The 20,714-nt window shown below is 38.7% G+C and overlaps 1 protein-coding gene across 1 annotated transcript in view; it reads left to right on the forward strand.

The window, feature by feature from the left end:
• The window catches only part of Pde3b (phosphodiesterase 3B), a 118,591-nt gene that overhangs the window by 63,939 nt on the left and 33,938 nt on the right, over window positions 1-20,714 (forward strand). Inside the window, exons 2-5 of the mRNA XM_045146142.1 lie at window positions 10,682-10,732; window positions 11,835-12,083; window positions 14,385-14,524; window positions 19,376-19,482. Coding sequence (XP_045002077.1) covers window positions 10,682-10,732; window positions 11,835-12,083; window positions 14,385-14,524; window positions 19,376-19,482 — 547 coding nt within the window. The remainder of the gene's footprint in view (window positions 1-10,681; window positions 10,733-11,834; window positions 12,084-14,384; window positions 14,525-19,375; window positions 19,483-20,714) is intronic.

Consider the following 20,714-nt stretch of genomic DNA (forward strand, 5'->3'; position numbering starts at 1 on the left):
CACATTTGACATAAATAGGATGGTTCTGAAAGTTTGATTTGAGGATGCATATATGTTTTTCTTTTTGGCTACAGAGGGAAAAATGAAGTAAAACCTCATTGACGTAATTGAGCTTGATAACATCTCCGGGTCGTACTGCAGATGATTCACTGTGGTTTTGGTGGCTTTGTAGAGCTTCGTAAAGCATGTTGGGCTTACAAACAGATTCAAACAGAAACTTTTATCAGGATTCAACTTCTAACCACAAAGAAAAGATGAATTTAAATAAATGTAGTCTTGAGTACAACTGTCAAATCAACTAAAGTTTTTAATACTATACACTTTGCATGTTACTTAGCAAAAGCAGTATTGCTTCTAAAGTCAGTTTTCAACATATAACCACAGTATGGGAAAACTCAGCACTTTCAGAGAATGTATTATATTGGAGTGAGAAGGAAATAGATTAAGTATAATATTGGATGCTTCAAAATCAACAAGTTAGAATTTCTTATTGTCAATATATGATGTCGTTATCTTATAGAATCATGTTTTAAAAACATATCTTGCCTTTGAGACTTCCTTTTATGTGATTTAAAATTCAGATTTATTTATTCCTGTGTTTACATTATTTATATGAGATTGAAGTTTAGATGCCTGAGCTTTTTCTGACTTGGAAACAGTGTCCATTCAGTTGATTGATTATTGACTTGGAAGCAAGATTTTAAAATTGTTGCTGTTAGTATCATTATACAGGATAAATGAACGCATAGATCAATATTTTAAAAACTTAAACCAAAAAAAAAAGCTAGATGTGGTAGCACACACTTTTAATCCCAGCACTCGGGAGGCAGAGGTAGGAGGATAGCCATGAGTTCAAGGGCACCCTGAGACTACAGAGTGAATTCCAGGTCAGCCTGGGCTAGAGTGAGACCCTACCTTGAAAAACCAAAAAAAAAAAAAAAATTAAATATATACTTGTCATACACTATGCAGTCAGTGTGTATGTTAGTTACTCACCAATTTTAAGAAGTATTTGAAAACAATTCATCAATGATTTTTTTAAAACTTTACAACTTCCATAAGTATAGACAATAAACCATAATTCTCTCCCACCTCCCCCATTATCCCCTTCCCAAATCCACCCTTCATTGAATCTCTTCTTTCCAATTAGTCTCTCAGCTATTTTGATTTCATCATGTTTCCCTCCTGTTATAAAGGTCTTGTGTAGGTAGTGTGAGGTCATGAATATCAAGGCCATTTTGTATCTGGAAGTCATCATTGCAAGTTTTCCCCTTCCTTTAGCTCTTATATTGTTTTTGCCACCTCTTCTGCAATGGAACCTGAGCCTTGGATGGTGGTACATCATTGATATTTTACACATGGGATATCCTTTTTAAAAAATATTTTATTTACTTGAGAGAGAGTGAGAGAGAAAAGAGAGAGAGAGAAAGAATGGGCGTGCCAGGGCCTCCAGCCACTGCAAACAAATTCCAGACACTTGTGCATCTGGCTTGCATGGGTCCTGGAGAATCAAACTGGGATCCTTTGGCTTTTCAGGCAAATGTTTTAACTGCTGAGCCATCTCTCCAGCCTCGTGATTACTTTAATTAGCAAGTTGAATAAAAACAATCACATAGCCACAAAAAGATCAAGAATTTATGCCAAAGAGGCATGGATCAATAGTAGTAGAGGTTTCCAAACACTTGAAATAAAAGAATATATGCACAACAATTCCAAATGCATTACTGGTTTTAGAAATTAAAATAATGCTTTATATCATTGTATGCTATTTGTAATATTAAAGATATTGTATTCGACTCAGTTATAAGTTGGTCAAATGTTTTAGATTGATTCTGATTCCAATCACATTTTGTTTTATTTAAATTAGAAAAATTCAACTAAAATGGTAACTTATGAGGAAATAAAATAAAGTAGGTGTTTATTAAGTGTTGGTTCTGTACATTTATAGACTCTAGAATTATAGAGATTTTTCACTGAAGACTACTTCAGGCTCTCTCAAGTCTGTGTTGATGTGCTTTATCTTATTTAAGTTTTGAAAAATAGAGGTTGTTTGTGTTTCATTGAGAACACATTTGTATTTGTTATTTATACTTCATCTTCGTTTTTTGAAATTGTTTTAGTATTGGCTGTATTTTTTCAAAGCATGCTAGAGTGATGAATGCTTTGTGGTAAAAAATTAAGTGTATTTACATGTATCCTATTTGTTTACATTGAAGCATCCTCAACATATGTTTTAAACCACCCGTTTTCTGTGAATAAATGCATTGTGTAGCTTAGCATGGTGGCCTATTCCACTAACTCCAGCATTTGGGAGGCAGAGGCAGGAAGATAAAAACTTCAGGGTTATCCCTGGGCACATAGTGACTTTGAGGCCAGGCTGGGCTACATGAGACCCCACTCCAGAAAGAAAGGAGGAAAAGAGATCAGCCTGTGGATCTGTTAGCGCCGCACTCTCGCCGCTCCGGTGTCGTACAGATAGCTGGTCCTCACTCGGCACTGACTCTGTGTATTTCCAATCTGTCCCTCAGCTTACAAAGAAACGATTAAAGAGGACAGGGTCCTCTTTGACAGCGTTGGTCTCCAGCAATAAGCACACAGAAGCTTGTCGGCTAACCCTCCTCATGTGGCCTGCACTTCACACAGGGATGACTTGCACTTTGCACTTACCCAGCACTTCATTTGATCTGTACTTTCTTTCAATGTAATGTTGAAGGGGTGTGACTGTGTGTGTGTGTGTGTGTGTGTGTGTGTGTGTGTGTGTGTGTAAATCTCAGCAGAAATTTATCATCTTAATATGTTTTTCCTACAAGGAGCACAAAATCTGGATGGTGCTTTGGTAGTTTGTGTCTCTTGTCTTTGAAGAACAAAAATCCTTGGTTTCTTGCAAGAAAGCATTACTTGCTTGTTCTAGAAAAAATACCTTGTTGGTTTACCCCAGAAGTTTTTATGTTTTTCTTCCAAGTTTCTGTCTCGTCCTGTCATTATTGATGAAGCCTTAGAGTGACTACCTGCAGAAGAATGTAGGGTGAATAGTCAGCCTAAAACAACCCATGTTTCCAGTGTCCTTTACTCCGTTTGACTTATGTTATCACACTACTATGTTTGTGTGCTGTTTGTAATAGAGTCCTGTTCTCCATCTAGAGTGAACACTTAGTCTAAGTTATAGTGATCTCTTATTGGTGTATTAGGCTTAGTAAATCTATTTTGAGACATTCTAGTGTTTTAATTGGGAATGTAATGCAGAATAATGGAAAGAATACAAATTAAGTAGAATCCAATAATAGTCAAATGACATAAAATGAGTCAGTTAAGTTACTTTGTATTCATAGAATAAGCAGGCCTTTGGGCAACTAAAGCTAATGTTTCTTAAGATAATGATAATAATAGATTTTTGGAAGAACTTAGAATTAGTTTTTGAATTCTCAATTATGGAATATATAAGCTAAATTATCTTTGTTAAATATTTTATTTATTTATTTGAGAAAGAGCAAGACTAAGAGAGAATGGTGCACCAGGGCTTCCACCTGCTGCAAACAAATTCCAGATGTATGTGCCACCTTGTGCATCTGGGTTACGTGGGCCCAGGGGAATCGAACCTGGGTCCTTTGGCTTTGCAAGCAGGCACTTTAATCGTTAAGCCATCTCTCAAGCCCCAAGTTATCTTTTATACTTCTAAATATTCCAGATACTGGGGAACTGAGTGATTAAAATTCTATTTTGATACATAATGACCAGTACTCTTAATTGTTTCACAGTTTAAATTTTCATCTAACCTGTCATTACAGAAAAAGTTAGCAGTATTCCATCAAGGTTTTGCTTATGCAGTTTGGGAATGTGATTTGCTGAGGAGAGGGCCTGCCTTACCTGTGTGACGCTGCGGCCCTGGGTTTGACCTAGGACTGCAAAAAAGAAACACACAAACAAACAAAGGTTTCGTTCTTCTAGATTTTGTCCCTATGCAGTCTAATTTGTTCTCCTTGCATTAAGCACAGTCATGCTGTACAATCTACTGTGTTCAAAAGCATTCTTACAGGGTTGGGGAGATAGCTCAGCTGGTAAATTGCTTGTCTTAAAAACATGAGGACCCGAATTTAATCCTCCAAATCCACATAAAGAAGTCAAGCTTGGTTTTCACATACTTTCAATCCCAGCCCCGAGGAGGCAAAGACAGGAGGATCTCTGGAATTACTGGTCAGCCAGACTAGCTTAAGTGGTGAGCTTCAGACCAGTGAGAGATAGCCTCTCAAAAAAGTAGATGGATTCTGAAGAAACAGCGCTCGATGCTGGCCCAGCCTTCACGTCCATGTGCTTCCACATACACACACAACAAACAAACAAACAAAATTCCTGTGTAATTACTGATACGTTTCATTTGTCTCTATGTCACAATTTCTCATGCGTGTTATCTAACAATTGTCTCTTTTTCTTGACCTCCCTAAGTTCTTTATAGCTAAAGCTGAATAAATATGCATAAAAACTATAGTGACCAAAGAAGTGTCACTTACCCCTTTACTCTTTTTTTTTTTTTTTTTGAGGCTGATACTTGCTATGTGGTCTAGGCTGGCCCTAAATCACTAGACTGTAGTGCAGGCTGCTGTCAACTCCTGGTCCTCTGCCTCAGCTTCCTAAGTTCTGGTCTTACAGACATGTGCTACCACACTTGGCTCTCCTTCAACTTTGAATATTACCATTAGAATTAATGTTCTCTGTTTCCACTGCTGGATGTAATTGGCCTCCCTTCTCTAGAGGTAATCACTACTCAAGTCTCTTTATAGTATCTCATATATTCATATCCCTAAATAGTATATATCAGTATTAACATATTTTTTTTCTACATGGGGGAAATCTCCTTTGTAGATTTTTTTTTTGTATTCTTTTGTGACTTCCTTTTCCTGTGTTTGAGATGTTTCTGAGATTCAACCATACAGTATGTACCTGCCTTTCCTTCATGGCCACTGCTGTGTTCCATTGTATGAATATATAGCTTTTCCCATTTTATTGCTCATAGATTGTATCCAACTGTTTCCCACCACAAATTGGGCAGCTGTGTGGGTCTTTGTTGTTGCCTCAAATTACAGCAAAGTTTTAAAATTTTTTCCCTTAATTTATTGTAGATAGCTTTTGTAAAGAACAATAAAAATGCCTCTCTGGGGATGGAGAGATTTCTCAGTGGCTAAAGCATTTACCTGTAAAGCTTGACAACCCAGGTTCAATTCCCTAGGACCCACTTAAAGCCAGATACACTAAGTGGCACATCCACCTGGAGTTCATTTGTAGTGGCTAGAGGCCCTGGTGTACCCATTCTTTCTGCTTGCAAATAAATCAATACATCAATAAATAAGATATTAAAAAAATACCATACTGTTGTTAAATTTCTATAAAATTTTCTAAATTTTTACTATTCAAAAAATTTATAATTTGGGCTGGGTCTGGTGGCGCACGCCTTTAATCCCAGCCCTCGGGAGGCAGAGGTAGGAGGACTGCCATGGGTTCCAGGCCACCCTGAGACTCCACAGTGAATCCCAGGTCAGCCTGGGCTAGAGTGAGTCCCTACCTTAAAAAACAAAATGAAAAAAATATTCTGCCATGAAAACGGATGGAACTCTGTTTGTTGCAATACTATGGGTGAAGCTAGAAGATATAACCTTAAATGAAATAAGGCAAATATAAAGTCAAATACTACATATCTCAGGTATACAAGAGTTGATTTTATGAAAATGGAGAATAGTGGTCATTATAGGCTAGGAAGGGTTAACTGAAGACAAGAGGTGAAAAATGGAATTACATAGATGAACTAAGTTCTACTGTTCTACAACATAGAAAGTGGTTAGATTTCAAACCACTTAAAAAATTAAGACAGGAGCAGTCAAAACTTCTGAACACACACACACAAAAACTAAATGTTTAAGACCAAAGAAATGCTAGTTACTCTAATCTGTGGTGTACATGTATGGAACTATGGACTATAAATAAGTATAATTATGTGTCAAATTATAAATTTTTCCAGGTAGGGTCTCACTCTAGCCCAGGCTGACCTGGGATTCACTGTGGAGTCTCAGGGTGGCCTGGAACCCATGGCAGTCCTCCTACCTCTGCCTCCCGAGGGCTGGGATTAAAGGCGTGCGCCACCATGCCAAGCTGTCTGAACATTGACAGTGACAGGTCTGTGTGTGTGTGTGTGTGTGTGTGTGTGTGTGTGTGTGTGTGTGTGCGCGCGCGCGCGCGTGACTGTCCTTAGGATTTTCCACATGTAGAACATGTTGTACTAGTTACTTTTGTGTTGCTGTGATCACAGCCCCCGACATAAGCACGTAGAGGTGAAAAGATTGATTTTGGCTCAGTTTCCAAGGGTTCAGCCCACGGTTACCTGGCTCCCCGAGCTTTGGAAAAAAGTCACAGTGGTGGAGAGTAGTTCATTTGTGGCAGACGGGCAGCAGAGAGAGTAAGACAAGAATGGACAGGTCAAGTTTTGGTTACTGTCATTGTTTCTGGGACAAAATTTCTCATGTATCCTGGAGGGGCTTTCAACTTTCTATGAAGCTGAGAATTCCTTTTAAGTTCTAACCCTCCTGTGTCCACCCCTGAGCGCTGGGATTCCGGGTGTCAATGCTGGGCCCAGTTTATGTGGAGCTGGGAATCAACCTGGCATTGTTGGCAAACACTCTACAAACCGGGCTACATCTTCGCCCCTGCCCTCCCCCATCTTTTTGAGACAGGGTCTAATGTATCCTAGGATGTCTCACATTCACTATATGGATTTTGGATTTGTCATTTTATGAAACACCTTGTGCTCTAAAGATACCTCACTATAGATTCCTAGGCATTTACTCTCTACTAATTAAGTAGAAAATTTTGTTTTCTCAGAATCACTAACAGTTGTTCCCATCATACAGAAGGCAGTCTTCTAACTCTTTATGGCTTCCACTGTATCTGATTTGAATTAGTAACTTGCAGGGATTTCACCTTAAGACCTGCTGCTTTCTGGTAATGCAATTTTGGTCTGGTAGAAAGTGTCTGCAAATAAGGGAGAGCTGCTGCCTAAAAGTGCTTTTAAGCACACAGCCATCTCCTCAGTCCATAAATGTCAGTTCAAAGCCAATCTAGCAAGTATAAATGAGAGAAAAACAGTGATAATGGGATAAAGGGTGAAGAGGAGTGAATTTATTAAGAGAGATGTTCTAGAATAGAAAATTCTGTGTCGGGAGGACCTAGAAGGACTGAATACTGCACATCATTGTTTTATGTGCCTCTAAGAGCACAGTGCAGGGGGAGTGTGCTTCTCCCATTAGCAGTGGCTTCTTAGTATGTGGCCTTGCGATTGTCTAAATGCATTAAGAAACATTCTCAGAATGTCAGCTAAGGTGGGACACTCTTAGATGCAAGCTGTAACACTATTTTATGTCAGTGCTTCTCAACCTTGTTTTCATTATATCCCTGACCCACTTAGCTCTCTAAACATCCTTTTATTTTTAAAACATATTTATTTATTTGAGAGCAAGAAAGAGAGAGAGAGAGAGACAGAGACAGAGAATGGGGATACCAGGACCTCCAGCCACTGCAAATGAACTCCAGATGCATGCGCCCCCTTGTGCATCTGGCTTAAGTGGGTCCCAGAGAATCCAACTGGGGTCCTTTGGCTTTGCAGGCAAACACCTCTCCAGCCCTAAACATCTTTTCTTTAGCTATTTCTCCCCCCAGTTATATACCTTAGTTCCCCAGATGCACAACACATATCTTTGTGATAATATATGTATATATTTATTTTGCATGGCTTTTGGAGGGCTGTGAAATATTTAAATTTTTGAGGTTTTTGGAAGTCTCTAAGAATCAGATTTTATCACCTAGGGAGCAATATCACCCCCTTGAAGAATACTGGGCATACACATAATTTAAAAAGGATGTGCTTATTTAACCATATAGGTCAGTGAAGTTGGAGAGAAAAGAGTACTTAGAGTTAAGTTATCCTTATACAAGTATGTCTGAGTTAGTAAAACAAAAACCAAACCAAACCAAACAAAACCCCCTTCTGTGTGGACTAATGGCTCTGAAAAGAGGAGATAGATATTCATCTCTGTATGATGATGTCTTTAGGGAAGAAATAAAGCAATGTGAGTCAAATGATAGTGCTCTTTGTTAAGTTTGTAGATCCAGAATGTAGATTAGTAAATTCATGTCAGTCCTTTAGGTAATTTTTGTGACATAACATATGGCTGCTTCACCTTTCCCTATTCAAGACTTTTGTTAGAGAAATTGAGAATACAGATTTGCAAATGTCATAATGGTGAGAGAGAAGTTTGATGACAGATACAGACTCAGACAGCCTTCATCTACAAGAGTTAGACATGGTAAAGTAAGGGCAGTAGTGAAGTACTATGGTTAGGTTTCAAAAGCAAGTTGTACGTGAGCAGCATGGAGAGCATTAGCATAGTAATGCCACGTGTATAAGACTCTTAAGGTGTTAGGTTGTTACTGTCCACAGGAGTGTTTCAGGAAGCTGCTCACATCCTATGCTGTCAAAATTAGAAGCTTTAGGATCTAAATTGTATGCTGGTTAAACTCACAACCTAAAATAATTATGTCAGGACAACATTCAGAGCCATATAAAATTCTGTGTAAATATGAAGAATATCTAGTAAAATACATCCTTCGTGTGCAGCTACACCAAACCCATCTGTGGATGCTGGGCCATGAGTTCTCCTAAGTGAGTGCAGTATATGTGGATTTTGAGAAGAAACAGCTTTCACTAGCAAGCAAGAAAGAAATTATCTTCTGCAAAGATATTGACAGGGAAGTGCTGATAAATAACATTGCTTGACTGACAAGAGTGGCATAGTCTCTATAACAACAAAAAACAAAGACAGCCATTTTTTCCACCCCATCTTCCATAATCATTGAGCCATGGGAGGGAATGATAGAAATCTACCCAGGCCACCAGACCTGCACTGCTGGAACCTGCCAACGTTGGGCATGGAGGAAGAGGAGGACAAAGGAATGAGACAAACAGGGAGGACTGCGTTGAAAGAGGAGGGTCCTCAGTGGGATAGGGGCTGGAGAGGGGACAAGACAGGATGACCAGATGGAACATGGTCAAATTATATTATGTTTATGTTCTTAATTCAAAAAAAAAAAAAAAAGGAGAAGTCTTAGCCATAGAGACCTTATTTGGCTCTCAGACCCCAAAACACTCTGTTCCTTTACAAGCATACATTTGCCAACTCCTGCTGAAATATTGGACCAGGGACCAAATAGGTAACACTTTGAAATATTTCTTTTTGCAACCAAATGGACTAAAACCAAAGGCAAGAAACAGAATAGCTAGTGAAGTATGTAGTAATTTTTATGATTTATTATGAATTCAGTAGGTTTATATTTAATATTAGGGTTCAAAGACTTCTAGAAAATAGCAGTTATAATGAATTATTTAAATGAAAGGAAGAGAGACACTCATTAGGTGCAACTTATTGCTTTGAGTTTCATGACTACTGCACTGGATGGGGAAGCAGCCGGGAAGCCTGCTAGGAAGAGGCAAAACAAAGTAAAGAAAAAGAAAAAAGAAAAACCCCGAGGCATTGAGAAGTTGCCACTGACAGCATATGAAGGCAATGAACAGGCATACAATTTAGCAATTGTCTGTATATGGAAAGAAATACGTTTATTTATTTATTGAGAAAGAGAGAAAGAAAGAGATAAAGACATGCAGAGAGAGAGGAGAGCCAGGGCCTACAGCCACCTTGTACATCTGGCTTACATGGGTCCTGGGAGATTGAACCTAAGTCCTTTGGCTTTGCAGGCAAGTGCCTTAACCACTAAGCCATCTCTCAAGCCCACCTTTTTCTTTCTTTCTTTTTGTCCTGTCCCATCCTGTCCTGTCCTCTCCCATCCCTCCCTTTCCCCTTCCCCTTCTTCTTCCCCTCCTTCCCTCCCTCCTTCCTTCCCTCCCTCCCTCCCTCCTTCCCTCCCTCCCTCCTCCCCTCCCTCCCTCCCTCCCTCCCTCCCTCCCTCCCTCCCTCCCTCCCTCCCTCCCTCCCTCCCTCCTTTCTTTCTTTCTTTCTTTTTTTGGTAGTGTCTTGCACTAGACCAGGCTGATCTGGATTCACTATGTAGTCTCAGGGTGGCCTTGAACTCATGGCGATTCTCCTACCTCTGCCTCCCAAGTGCTGGGATTGAAGGCGTGTGCCACCATGCTTGGCTTAAATCCATTTCTTTAAACATAATCTAACCCCAAAGACCAAAAGCTCTCTGTAGTACTTTCCATGGAAGTGTCTTTTGGCAAGGAAATAGCTCTATGCTTGGGCACTAGTTTTTAAGATGATGAATGATGAACCTCTGAAGAGGGTAGGGAGGGGGAAATGTCTGATGATATTTGACTTTTCTTGAGTTTTTAGTAACTTGTGATTTAGGATTTATATTTTCCTTGTTGTGGCAATAAGCATTTGAAGGTTGATAAAAGTTATTTTAATGATTTTATTCTGAAAATTCTGTTTCCTTTGGATCGTGCAGTTACAAATTGTCTAAGTTAACTAGCCTGTCAAAAGATTATTTTTATTGTAATTTTTCTTTCAGATTTGCAAGCTATTTTGGATATCTTTAATCAAAGAGGCTGTAATTTGTCTTTGCATATGCTTATCTATTTGTGTTTTATAACCAAGTGGATTTTTCTGTGTTTTTTTTTTTTTAACAGATGATTCTTTGGGATTGGGATTTAAAGCAGTGGTACAAACCTCATTACCAGGTAAATATAAATGATATCACTAACACCTGATGTCTGTAATGAGACTTTTTTTTTTAATTTTATTTATTTGAAAGCGACAGACACAGAGAGAAAGACAGATAGAGGGAGAGAGAGAGAATGGGCGCGCCAGGGCTTCCAGCCACTGCAAACGAACTCCAGACGCGTGCGCCCCCTTGTGCATCTGGCTAACGTGGGACCTGGGGAACCGAGCCTCGAACCGGGGTTCTTAGCTTCACAGGCAAGCGCTTAACTGCTAAGCCATCTCTCCAGCCCTGTGATGAGACTTTTGATCTTTAAAATAAAGTCAGATTCACAGGATTTCTGTGTCATAAAATTTTCCTTAAGTAAGCTCAGTTAACTGGAGCCATCAATATGACTCTTTTAAGTGTACTTTTATGGTATATATGTATTATCATATTTACTTGTACATCCACCCAAGAGGTAGATGTTATTCCTCATTTTGCAGTAAAGAAACAAAAACGTTCAGATGTTAAATAATGTAAAGGTGCAGTTAAGGCTGAAGTCTACACTTCAGACTTAGGAATCCGTGTAACACAGTTCTGCCACTATGCTATACTGTCCCGAAATAAGGACTGTGTTTGTTTGTAAGAAATTTTGCCTTAAGGAAAGGAAGTCATCAATAAATTAATGACATATCCAGATTGTAAACTTTAAAATAAGTATATATTATATACTAATTATAGTCAGTAATTAAATACCATTAAGTAGAGATAAGTGAATAAAAATAAAGAAAACAGTGTAATAACTGAGGTATGAAAAAAGTAAAAAATCATAAAGCTACTATATATATATATATATGCTGTTATGTATATATGTGTATATTGATGTACATTGATGTATATGTATGTGTACATATCCATATAACATACACCTAGAGTTCAGATTAGAATTATACCACTTGTTACATCATTTGTGTAAGGTCAAAGTATATGAAAATCTGTAATTATAGATTAAATTGTTTAAGTATTGTGCAATAGACCTCAATTTAAATCAGAGTTAAGTTTTCAGTAAAGTGTTAACTTCTTTGTGTAACAAGTATATTCTTTCCCTTTTTCATTCCCCCTCCCCCCTGCACCCCCAGAATTCTGGAGGTGGAAATGGAGTCGACCTTTCAGTGCTAAATGAGGCTCGCAATATGGTGTCAGATCTTCTGGTTGACCCCAGCCTTCCCCCACAAGTTGTTTCTTCCCTTCGGAGTATCAGCAGCTTGATGGGTGCTTTCTCAGGTTCCTGCAGACCAAAGATCAATCCTCTTACACCATTTCCTGGGTTTTACCCCTGCTCTGAAATAGAGGATCCAGCCGAGAGAGGAGATCGGAAACTTCACAAGGTTAAACTATAGTAATGCTCCAGTCTGTATGCCTCATTTGGTGATATGTTCAAAATTAAACTTTATTTCTAAATGTTACATAGCATACAATTTCCTCTTCAAAGATCAGCTAACTTAATATTATATTATGTTGCTTGGGATTTTAGAGGCAGTTATAAACTCAAATAATTCTAGATGTGCACTCACGTTTTATTTATTTTGTAGTTTCTCTTGGTGCTTGGGTTGAACTCAGGGCCTCACATATACTAGGCAGGTGTTCTACTCCCAGAATCTTTTATTTTAAACCACATTCCATGTTTGGTAGTTATAACTTAAATGATAACAACTGATGATCGTCATTGGTACCTGCTGTCAAGAGAAGAAGCAGGAAGCAACTTTAAGTTCAAGGTTTGTACACCAGCAAGACAATATGAAACTCAAATCAGTTAATTTTGTTAAATTATTTATTTATTGGAGACAGAGTAAGGGAGAGAGAGAGAGAGAGAGAGAATGAGAATGGCCATGTCAGAGCCTCTAGCCACTGCAAATGCGCTTCAGATGTATGTGCCATCATGTACATCTGGCTTATGTGGGAACTGCAGAATCGAGTCTGGGTCCTTAGGCTTCCCAGGCAAACATCTAGACCACTAAACCATTTCTCCAGCCCCAAATGAGTTACTTTTAAAAATTATAATAGTTTATCCAGAACCCAGGAAAAGGCAAGTGCAGTTTTTGGAGAGTCCATTGATCAAAAAATTTCATTTTCTCAAGTCTCAACATTAGCGTTTAGAAATGCTGAAAAATCAAGCAAGTACTTGAGAACCACTGGTCATCTGGTTCACAGGTACTTAGGAGATCCTTTATTATGAAAAGGCTTACCCAATAATGCCTGCATCATCTAGATGCCACTCAACAATGGGACTTATCATGTGACTACTTTTTAACACACTGCTTTGTAAGAAAGACCCATCATAAACATGCAGAAGGGATGCTAATCCGTAATCAAAATGATTCTAATGAGCTCTTAAGTAAGTTTCCACCTAACATGTTGTTCTTATGCTTTTCCCACTGGCATGTGTTGCTTTGGATAGTAATTTTTTTGTTTATTTTTATGTATTTATTTGATAGCGACAGAGAGAGAAAGAGGCAGATAGAGAGAGAGAGAGAGAGAGATAGAGATAGAGAGAGAGAGAGAGAGAGAGAGAGAGAGAGAGAGAGAGAGAGAATGGGTGTGCCAGGGCCTCCAGCCACTGCAAATGAACTCCAGACATGTGTGCCCCCTTGTGCATCTGGCTAACGTGGGTCCTGGGGAATTGAGCCTCGAACCGGGGTCCTTAGGCTTCACAGGCAAGTGCTTAACCACTAAGCCATCTCTCCAGCCCTGGATAGTAATTTTAAAAGGTACTTTGTTATTTTGGGCACATGCATGTGTGTGTTAGCGTACAGCGTATGCCCAGTGCGATGTCCTTTCTGCCAGCCTGCAGTGGCTGGAGCCGAGCACTGGGTGTTTGCCCTGTCCCTCTTCCTCCACCTTTTATTTGAACCAAAGTCTCTTACTGATGCTTGAGCCTGACAGTTTTTTTTTTCCCATGAGGTCCAGTGATGCTCAGGTTTCTCTTGCACACAGGGACTGGGGTTAGAGATAAGAGTGGCCATGTTCAGTCTCCTCACATCCTCATGCGGACACAGGAAGTGCTCTTAACCACTGAGCCACTGCTCCAGCCCGAAGATGATAATTCTTAAATGGATTATTCACTTTAATTGAACTACTTTGGTATATTGAGAATATTTTAAAAATTAGGGAAAAGTAATGTTTAAGATGCCCTGTCCTCAATAATTATTTTAAAATGTAATTCAAAACCCTGCAGTTTCTCAATAAACCACTCCTGTGTATCAGACAACTTGTACTGAAATATAAAAAAGTTAAAATATAGTGTTGGTTGGACTGGGGAGATTGATTTAACTGTTAAAATATTGGTTATCCTTGATCCTAAGCTTGTCCTGTTGAATTGATTTTTGGAGTCAATCATTTCTATACAACTTTTATAACTTAGGGCATTTTCAAGTTCATGTATACTTTCTAAATCTCCTAATTCTTTCTTGCTCTTGAAATTAGAAATAAAATGTACAAATTAAAAAATATAGTTTAAATTACAAGAGTTCAGAAAATGAATGTGGAACTTAGAACACATTGACAGAATAAAGATTTCTTACCTGTACTTGTTAAAATAGTTTGTAGTATTATTAAAATTATTATTGTATGCCACTATCTGTGTCCTGTTAAAGGATGATCGTTATAACAATCGTTCAACTACTTAACAGGGCCTGCACAGCAGGAACAGCATCCCGACTTCCCAGCCGAGGAGGAGCTCAGGGGCTTCAGGGTTGCTGCCTACGGAGCAGTCCTCAAGATGGGAGCGCAGTAATGGCAAAAGGCCTCACCAGGAATTTGGCATTTCAAGGTAAGTTTTTCAGAGCCTTTAAAGAAATGTAAAGCATCCACTTTGTTTTTACAATAAAATTTGAAGTAGTTTTAAAATCAGAAAATAATTATACTTTTGGTATAGGACAGCATGGTAGTAATAGTTGTAGGTGGAAAAGTCTTGGATTGTCATAAAGCTAGACCACACTGAGGCCTCTAGCCAGATGCAGGTTCTTGTCGCCAGCAAAGATAGAATTTGGAGAAGAGACAAAGAAAGGAATTGGAAGTTAATCCAAAGTCACAGGTACACTCTAAAGGGACGAGTTTAGGCTTCTTAAGAGAGTAGCATTGTGCGATGCTGGACAGCTTGTTTTAAGGGCAAACTTAAATTGAAGGAATGATTGTTATGAGTTATGGTGAGGAATCCTAGGAATGGATGTTAATTTTTCTATAAATAGAGTTTACTATTGTCCTTATATGGGGTTTGCTGATGTGCCATGATGGGAACAGGCAGTTTTGTTTTTGTCTCTTGCTTTTGTTATGATGGTCTTAGTTTGTCTCAACAATAAATATAATCAAGAAACTGATTCTTTTTTAAAAAACAGATTTTATTTATTTATTTATTATTAGAGACGGAAAGAGGGAGAGGGAGAGAGAGAGAGAGAAAGAGAGAAGGGGAGAAAGAGAGAGAGAATGGGCACATCAGGACCTCTAGCCACTGCAGATGAACTCCAGATGCTTGCACTATCATGTGCATCTGGCTTACATGGGACCTGGAGAATTGAACCTGGGTCCTTAGGCTTTGCAGGCCTGCACCTTAATCACTAAGCCATATCTCCATCCCATGATTCTTTTTTAAACATTTATCTATGTACGTATGTATGTATGTATGTGAGTGTGAGCATGTGTCATGGTCTCTTACTGCTGCAATCAAATGCATGTCAGCTTTATGTAGGTAGCTGGAGCATTGAACCTGGGTTTTTTTCAAAACTTAGGTAAGAGGCTAGAAGGATTGCTTAGTGGTTAAGGCCTTTGCCTGTGAAGTCTAAAGGTTCAATTCTTCAGGTCCCACGTAAGCCAAGACGCACATGGTAGCAAATGCTTCTGGAGTTCATTTGCTAGAGACCCTGGCATGGCCATTCTCTCTGGCTGTCTCTCCTCCCCTCTCTCACTCTCTGCTTGCAAATAAATAAATAAACATAAAAAATTTAAAAAAGATCCTTGGTAAAGTGGATACGGCCAGAAAAGCATGCCAGTGAGATGGCTTAGGGAAATTAAAATCAATAAAGAACAAGGTCTGTCCCTCCAGTCTGGCTGAAGATCAGACCCAGACCTTTGTACGTGCTAGGCAAGTGCTCCTACTGAGCTACACCCTGAACTGGGAAAGCTTTTGTATTTCAGGAAATCACCAATCAAATGGTTAATAACAAAAGTAGGTCAGCAGTTAGTGACTTGTGAAAGGAAGCGCATGTTCCCTGCACTCATCACAGTTGCTGATTCAAGGTAGCCAGACTCTGAAACCCTGCTCCTACCAAAGTCTGAGGCCACTAGCATGTTCTGTATTCTGAGAATTTGCTGGAAAATGAAGTGTGGTAGGCCCCAAAATTAAAGGCATAAGCAATTATAATTGAATGAAGTTGTAAAATGCAGAAATTAAGCTTTTATGAACTGAAATATAATTTTCTCTTATAACAAAAGATTCAATACTTTGTGTTTTGAAAGCCAGAAAACATATGGATCTCTTGGGTATCTTTACCCAGTCATGTACATTACTAAAATTGAAATTAATGAAAAGTCCGTGTTAAGCCTGTCTCTCTATTATGGTCATGTGTTGGGCTTTATGTTTAGATTAACTTTTATAATTACACATTTTAAACAGTAGATGGCAGGGTTGGAACACAGCTCAAATAACTATAATATCCACATTCCTTTGTGGCTTATTGGATTTTTAGAATATATTAGAGTAGATTAATTCTTTTTTTAAAAAAAGAAAAATTTAATGATATGTAGAACATGAGTAGGTTGAAGTATGCAGAGTAGGGTACAACACAGAAAAATGAACAGTGGCCCAAGTGACCTAATCAAAACATGGTAGTCTTTTTTTAAAAAACACACAAGTACAATATGGGTAAAGGGGACTTGGGATGTGGGGAAGTAAACTTAAAACATATATTTTGTAGCTATGGGAATCTTATTGGGTTTAAGAAGCAAGGGTGTAAATACATAACAGGATTGTATTTGTAGTTAAAGAAACTTTTTAAAAATGCTTTATTTTATTATTTATTTATGAGAGAGAGAGAAAGAGAGAGAGAGAATGGGCACGGCAGGGCCTCCTGCTGTTGCAAACAAACTCCAGATGCATGTGCCACCTTGTGCATCTGGCTTACGGGGGTCCTGGGGAATCAAACTATGGTCCTTTGGCTTTGCAGGCAAGTGTCTTAACTGCTAAGCCATTTCTCTAGCCCCAAGAAACATTATGTATATATAAATTTATGTCATTTTCATCCTGTTGCCTCAGAACTTTTATTAAAATAGAAGCATGCTCCAGAGAAAATGTAATCTTTAACTCTGAGAGTTGCTCATACAATGTAAATGTAGGCAGATTCTATGTATTCACTTAACTGTCATTAAAACATAATCACATGCTTCATAAAAGACTTAGGAATTTACAGAAAAAAACACTTAGTATTATGATGTAAGTGTCCTTTAAAAGAGAAATCTGCCTTAAAGGCTATGTGTAATTTTTTTAGTGAGTGAAACTAGAACTACTTGGGAATAAGTCTCTAAGTGTACTTAGAATATAGTTGGGAAATGATAGAAATATGTTCCTCCATCACTTTGATTTTGTTAGTTTTAGTGCTGGTGGTGCTGTGTGTGTTCACGTGCATGCACGGCATATGCATGTGTGTGTAGATGGATACACACCACGTGCGTGCTGCAGAGGTCAGAGGAAGACGCTGGCTGTCCTCCCTCTAGTGCTCTCTGTCTTACTTCCCTGAAAGAGTCCCACTGAATGTGGAGCCCCTTGTTTTTCAGTTGAGCTGGATGACCAGGGCATCCCAGGGATCCTCTTGTCTTCACTTTCCTCTCTCGTCACTGAAGTTATAGGTAGGCACCGTCAAAACTCGCTTTTTTACCTGGGTGCTGGAGATTGAACTCAGGCCCTCATGCTTGAGCAGGAAGTGCTCTTACCCACTGAGGATCTACCCAGCTTTTCTAGTCCAAGTCTGTACGTCCATGCTGCGCAATAGACATTTTTAGCAAAAGAGGTATTTTTGTATCTTCCCTGTCCAAATGGTGGGCCTTAGCTACATGTGCATATTGAACATTTGAATTTTCTAGCATGAGGTTGGTCTTGGGAGGAGGCTTGGACAATGATAGTGAGGTGAGCAAAGGCCTTAGGGTCCCAGAAGACTATCCCTTCTTTGAGAAATGGAGCCTGAAAGTGAAGGAAGGATAGAAGGAGCTGGGGAGGAGTCTATTGAGAACTTAACTACACTTACAAAAGTTAAACAAAACCTTTTAATTTGGTACCGATGTCTGTTTAGTCACTGTAAAGAGTTTGTAATTGTGTTAACATGGATCTTTGAAGACAAATGGCTGCTTAACAGGTGTCTGCAAAGCTGTGGCATCTGTATTGTCTTTAAGTCTGTGGCACAATGCCCACTTCTGGAGTGAGTTAGCAGCAGAAAGCAGGACCATGAATATCTAGAGAAAGGAAGACAACACTTATGGTTTCTTATACCCATGGCACAGGGACAATTTTTTTCTTATCTATTGCCTCATTTACTTTGCAACAGATATTATATTTCATTTATGTTACTCCACTAGGATTGTCAGTCCATATTTCATCCTTTATAAAATCCTGAAACATTTAACAGTAAATATTTCAGAGAAAGGAGATTAGAGAATGAAGAAAAGCTGTATTGTAGGACCACAGGTTTATTTATTTATTTATTTAATTTGAGAGGGTGAAAGAAAGAGGAGAAAGAGAAAATGGGCATGTCAGGGTCTCTGGTCACTGCAAATGTACTCCAGAAACATGCACTCCCTTGTGCATGTGGCTTATGTGGGTTCTGGGGAATTGAATCTGGGTTTTATGGCTTTGCAGGCAAATGCCTTAAATGACATGCTATCTCTCCAGCCTAGGACACCAGTTATTACTGGGTTATCAATACCTGCAACTATCTAAAAAGTTGTTAGAAAGGCAAATTCTGTGGCCCTTTCTAGACCCACTGAATTGAAAACCTAGGGAGTGGGTCGGCAACGAAGAGCCTTCTTCCAGGTAATAACTTGTTTTAGGAGGAGAGATTAACACACAACAGCCAGTGAATTTAATCTGGTCCATAACCTGTTTTTGTGAATAGAATTTTAAGGCAACACAACCATACCAATGTACTGTTATTCATACCTTTTTTTCCTACTGTAGTAGTACTGGGAAATTGCATCAGAGACAATATGCACTGAAAAATCAAAAGAATTTATTATTTTGACCTTGAACAGGAAAAAAAAAAATGTTTGCTTTTGCCTGCTTTAGTCCTTAGGCATTAGGTAGAGGATTTGAGTTTGAACTTATAAGCAGATATTTGCTAATTAAATTGAAGACCACAAAAAATAAAGCAGAATTTTAAAATATTTTATTTTTGTTTATATTTACGTGACAGAAAAAGAGGGAGAGAAAGAGAATGGGCTCGTCAGGGCCTCCAGCCACTACAAATGAACTCCAGATGCATGCGCCCCTTATGCATCTGGCTAACATGGGTCCTGGGGAATCGAACCTGGGTCTTTTGGCTTTGTAGGCAAATGCCTTAACTGCTAATCCATCCCTCCAGTCCTAAAGTAGAATTTTTATGATTTAAAAATTCTCATTTTTTCTTTGTTGTTGTTTTAGTCAAGGTTGCTACCTAAATGGTCCATTTACTTCAAATCTCCTGACAATACCAAAGCAGAGGTCATCAACTATATCACTGACCCACCATGCAGGTCTGAGGAGAGCTGGTAAGAAGTCATTCTTTTTTTCTTAGTGTATTTATAAGAAGCAAGATCATATGGTTGTCCAGACTGACCTTGAACCTGTGGGCTCCAGGGATCTTTCTACCTTAGCCTCTCAAATAACTGGGACTATCAGTGCACATCACCCTATTTGGCTTAGAAATTATTCTGTTATTTAAACAGGGGCATCTTAAAGTATGTAGAAATGCAGCTTCTTTTTTTGCTTCATGTTTATGTTTAAGTTTCAACCATATGATGTGCTGTAAATTGATATACTGAGGCCGTTTGGGTTGGCTGTGGTTTTACCACTTGCTAATTCTTTCAGTAAACACATTTGGAATACCTGCGTGTGTGTCAGGGACTTTGATAGGCACTGAGGGTACGGTAGAAAATGTAGAACTACTTTAGTCACGTACAGTTGCAGAGTCACACTCCCGGGGCTCACTGGTTAGATAGTCAGGCTTAGTTGGCAACTTCCAGGCCAGTGAGAGTTCCTATCAAAAAGGTAGAAGGTGCCTGTACCATCATACACACATGGACGTGCCACACACATATGCTTCTTAGCTAATAAATCTTCTAAAATACAACATGGAAATATCAAAGGATATGGGTATTCTCATGTTACACGGAGTTAATATGATCTACAATCACAATATTCTTTCATGTACACTAAAATGCACAAAATGCTGTTGACAATTCAAACCTGTTCAAAGAGATCTGCATACAACATCGATGTTAGATTTATCAGTCTTCAAAATAATGATGATGTTTCCAAGGACACAGACTGTATGGACACTTTGAACCAAGAATTGGAACATGTAGAAAAAAATGATACACTATCTAAATCTGAAGAAAAAGCATTTGATTAAATTAAAAACTTTGGGGAATTGGATGGAACTCAGTGGTGAAGTCTTTGCCTAGTGTACACAAACTCTGGGTTCTATCCTTGTGTCACCAAAAACTAAGTTAAATAGATAAAAGCTTATTCAGTGCCTCAATATTAGGTTGAGTGCAACAGATAACAAAAGTAACAAACCTGACCTCCGGAAAAGAGACATCTGAACTGAACTAGAACTAAGTGTCAGAGACTTTGTTTTACTATCAAAAGGTCTTAGATATGTGAGAATGAAACTGCCAAGGAAAGGAGAGACAATAGAACAGAATAATTTTCTGAAACTAATGAAGAACAACATTCAGAAAGTTCAATGAACTCTTAAGGAGGCCTCTAGCCACTGTAA

The sequence above is a fragment of the Jaculus jaculus genome, chromosome 3 (genome assembly GCF_020740685.1).
Source record: "Jaculus jaculus isolate mJacJac1 chromosome 3, mJacJac1.mat.Y.cur, whole genome shotgun sequence".
Lineage (NCBI taxonomy): Eukaryota > Metazoa > Chordata > Mammalia > Rodentia > Dipodidae > Jaculus > Jaculus jaculus.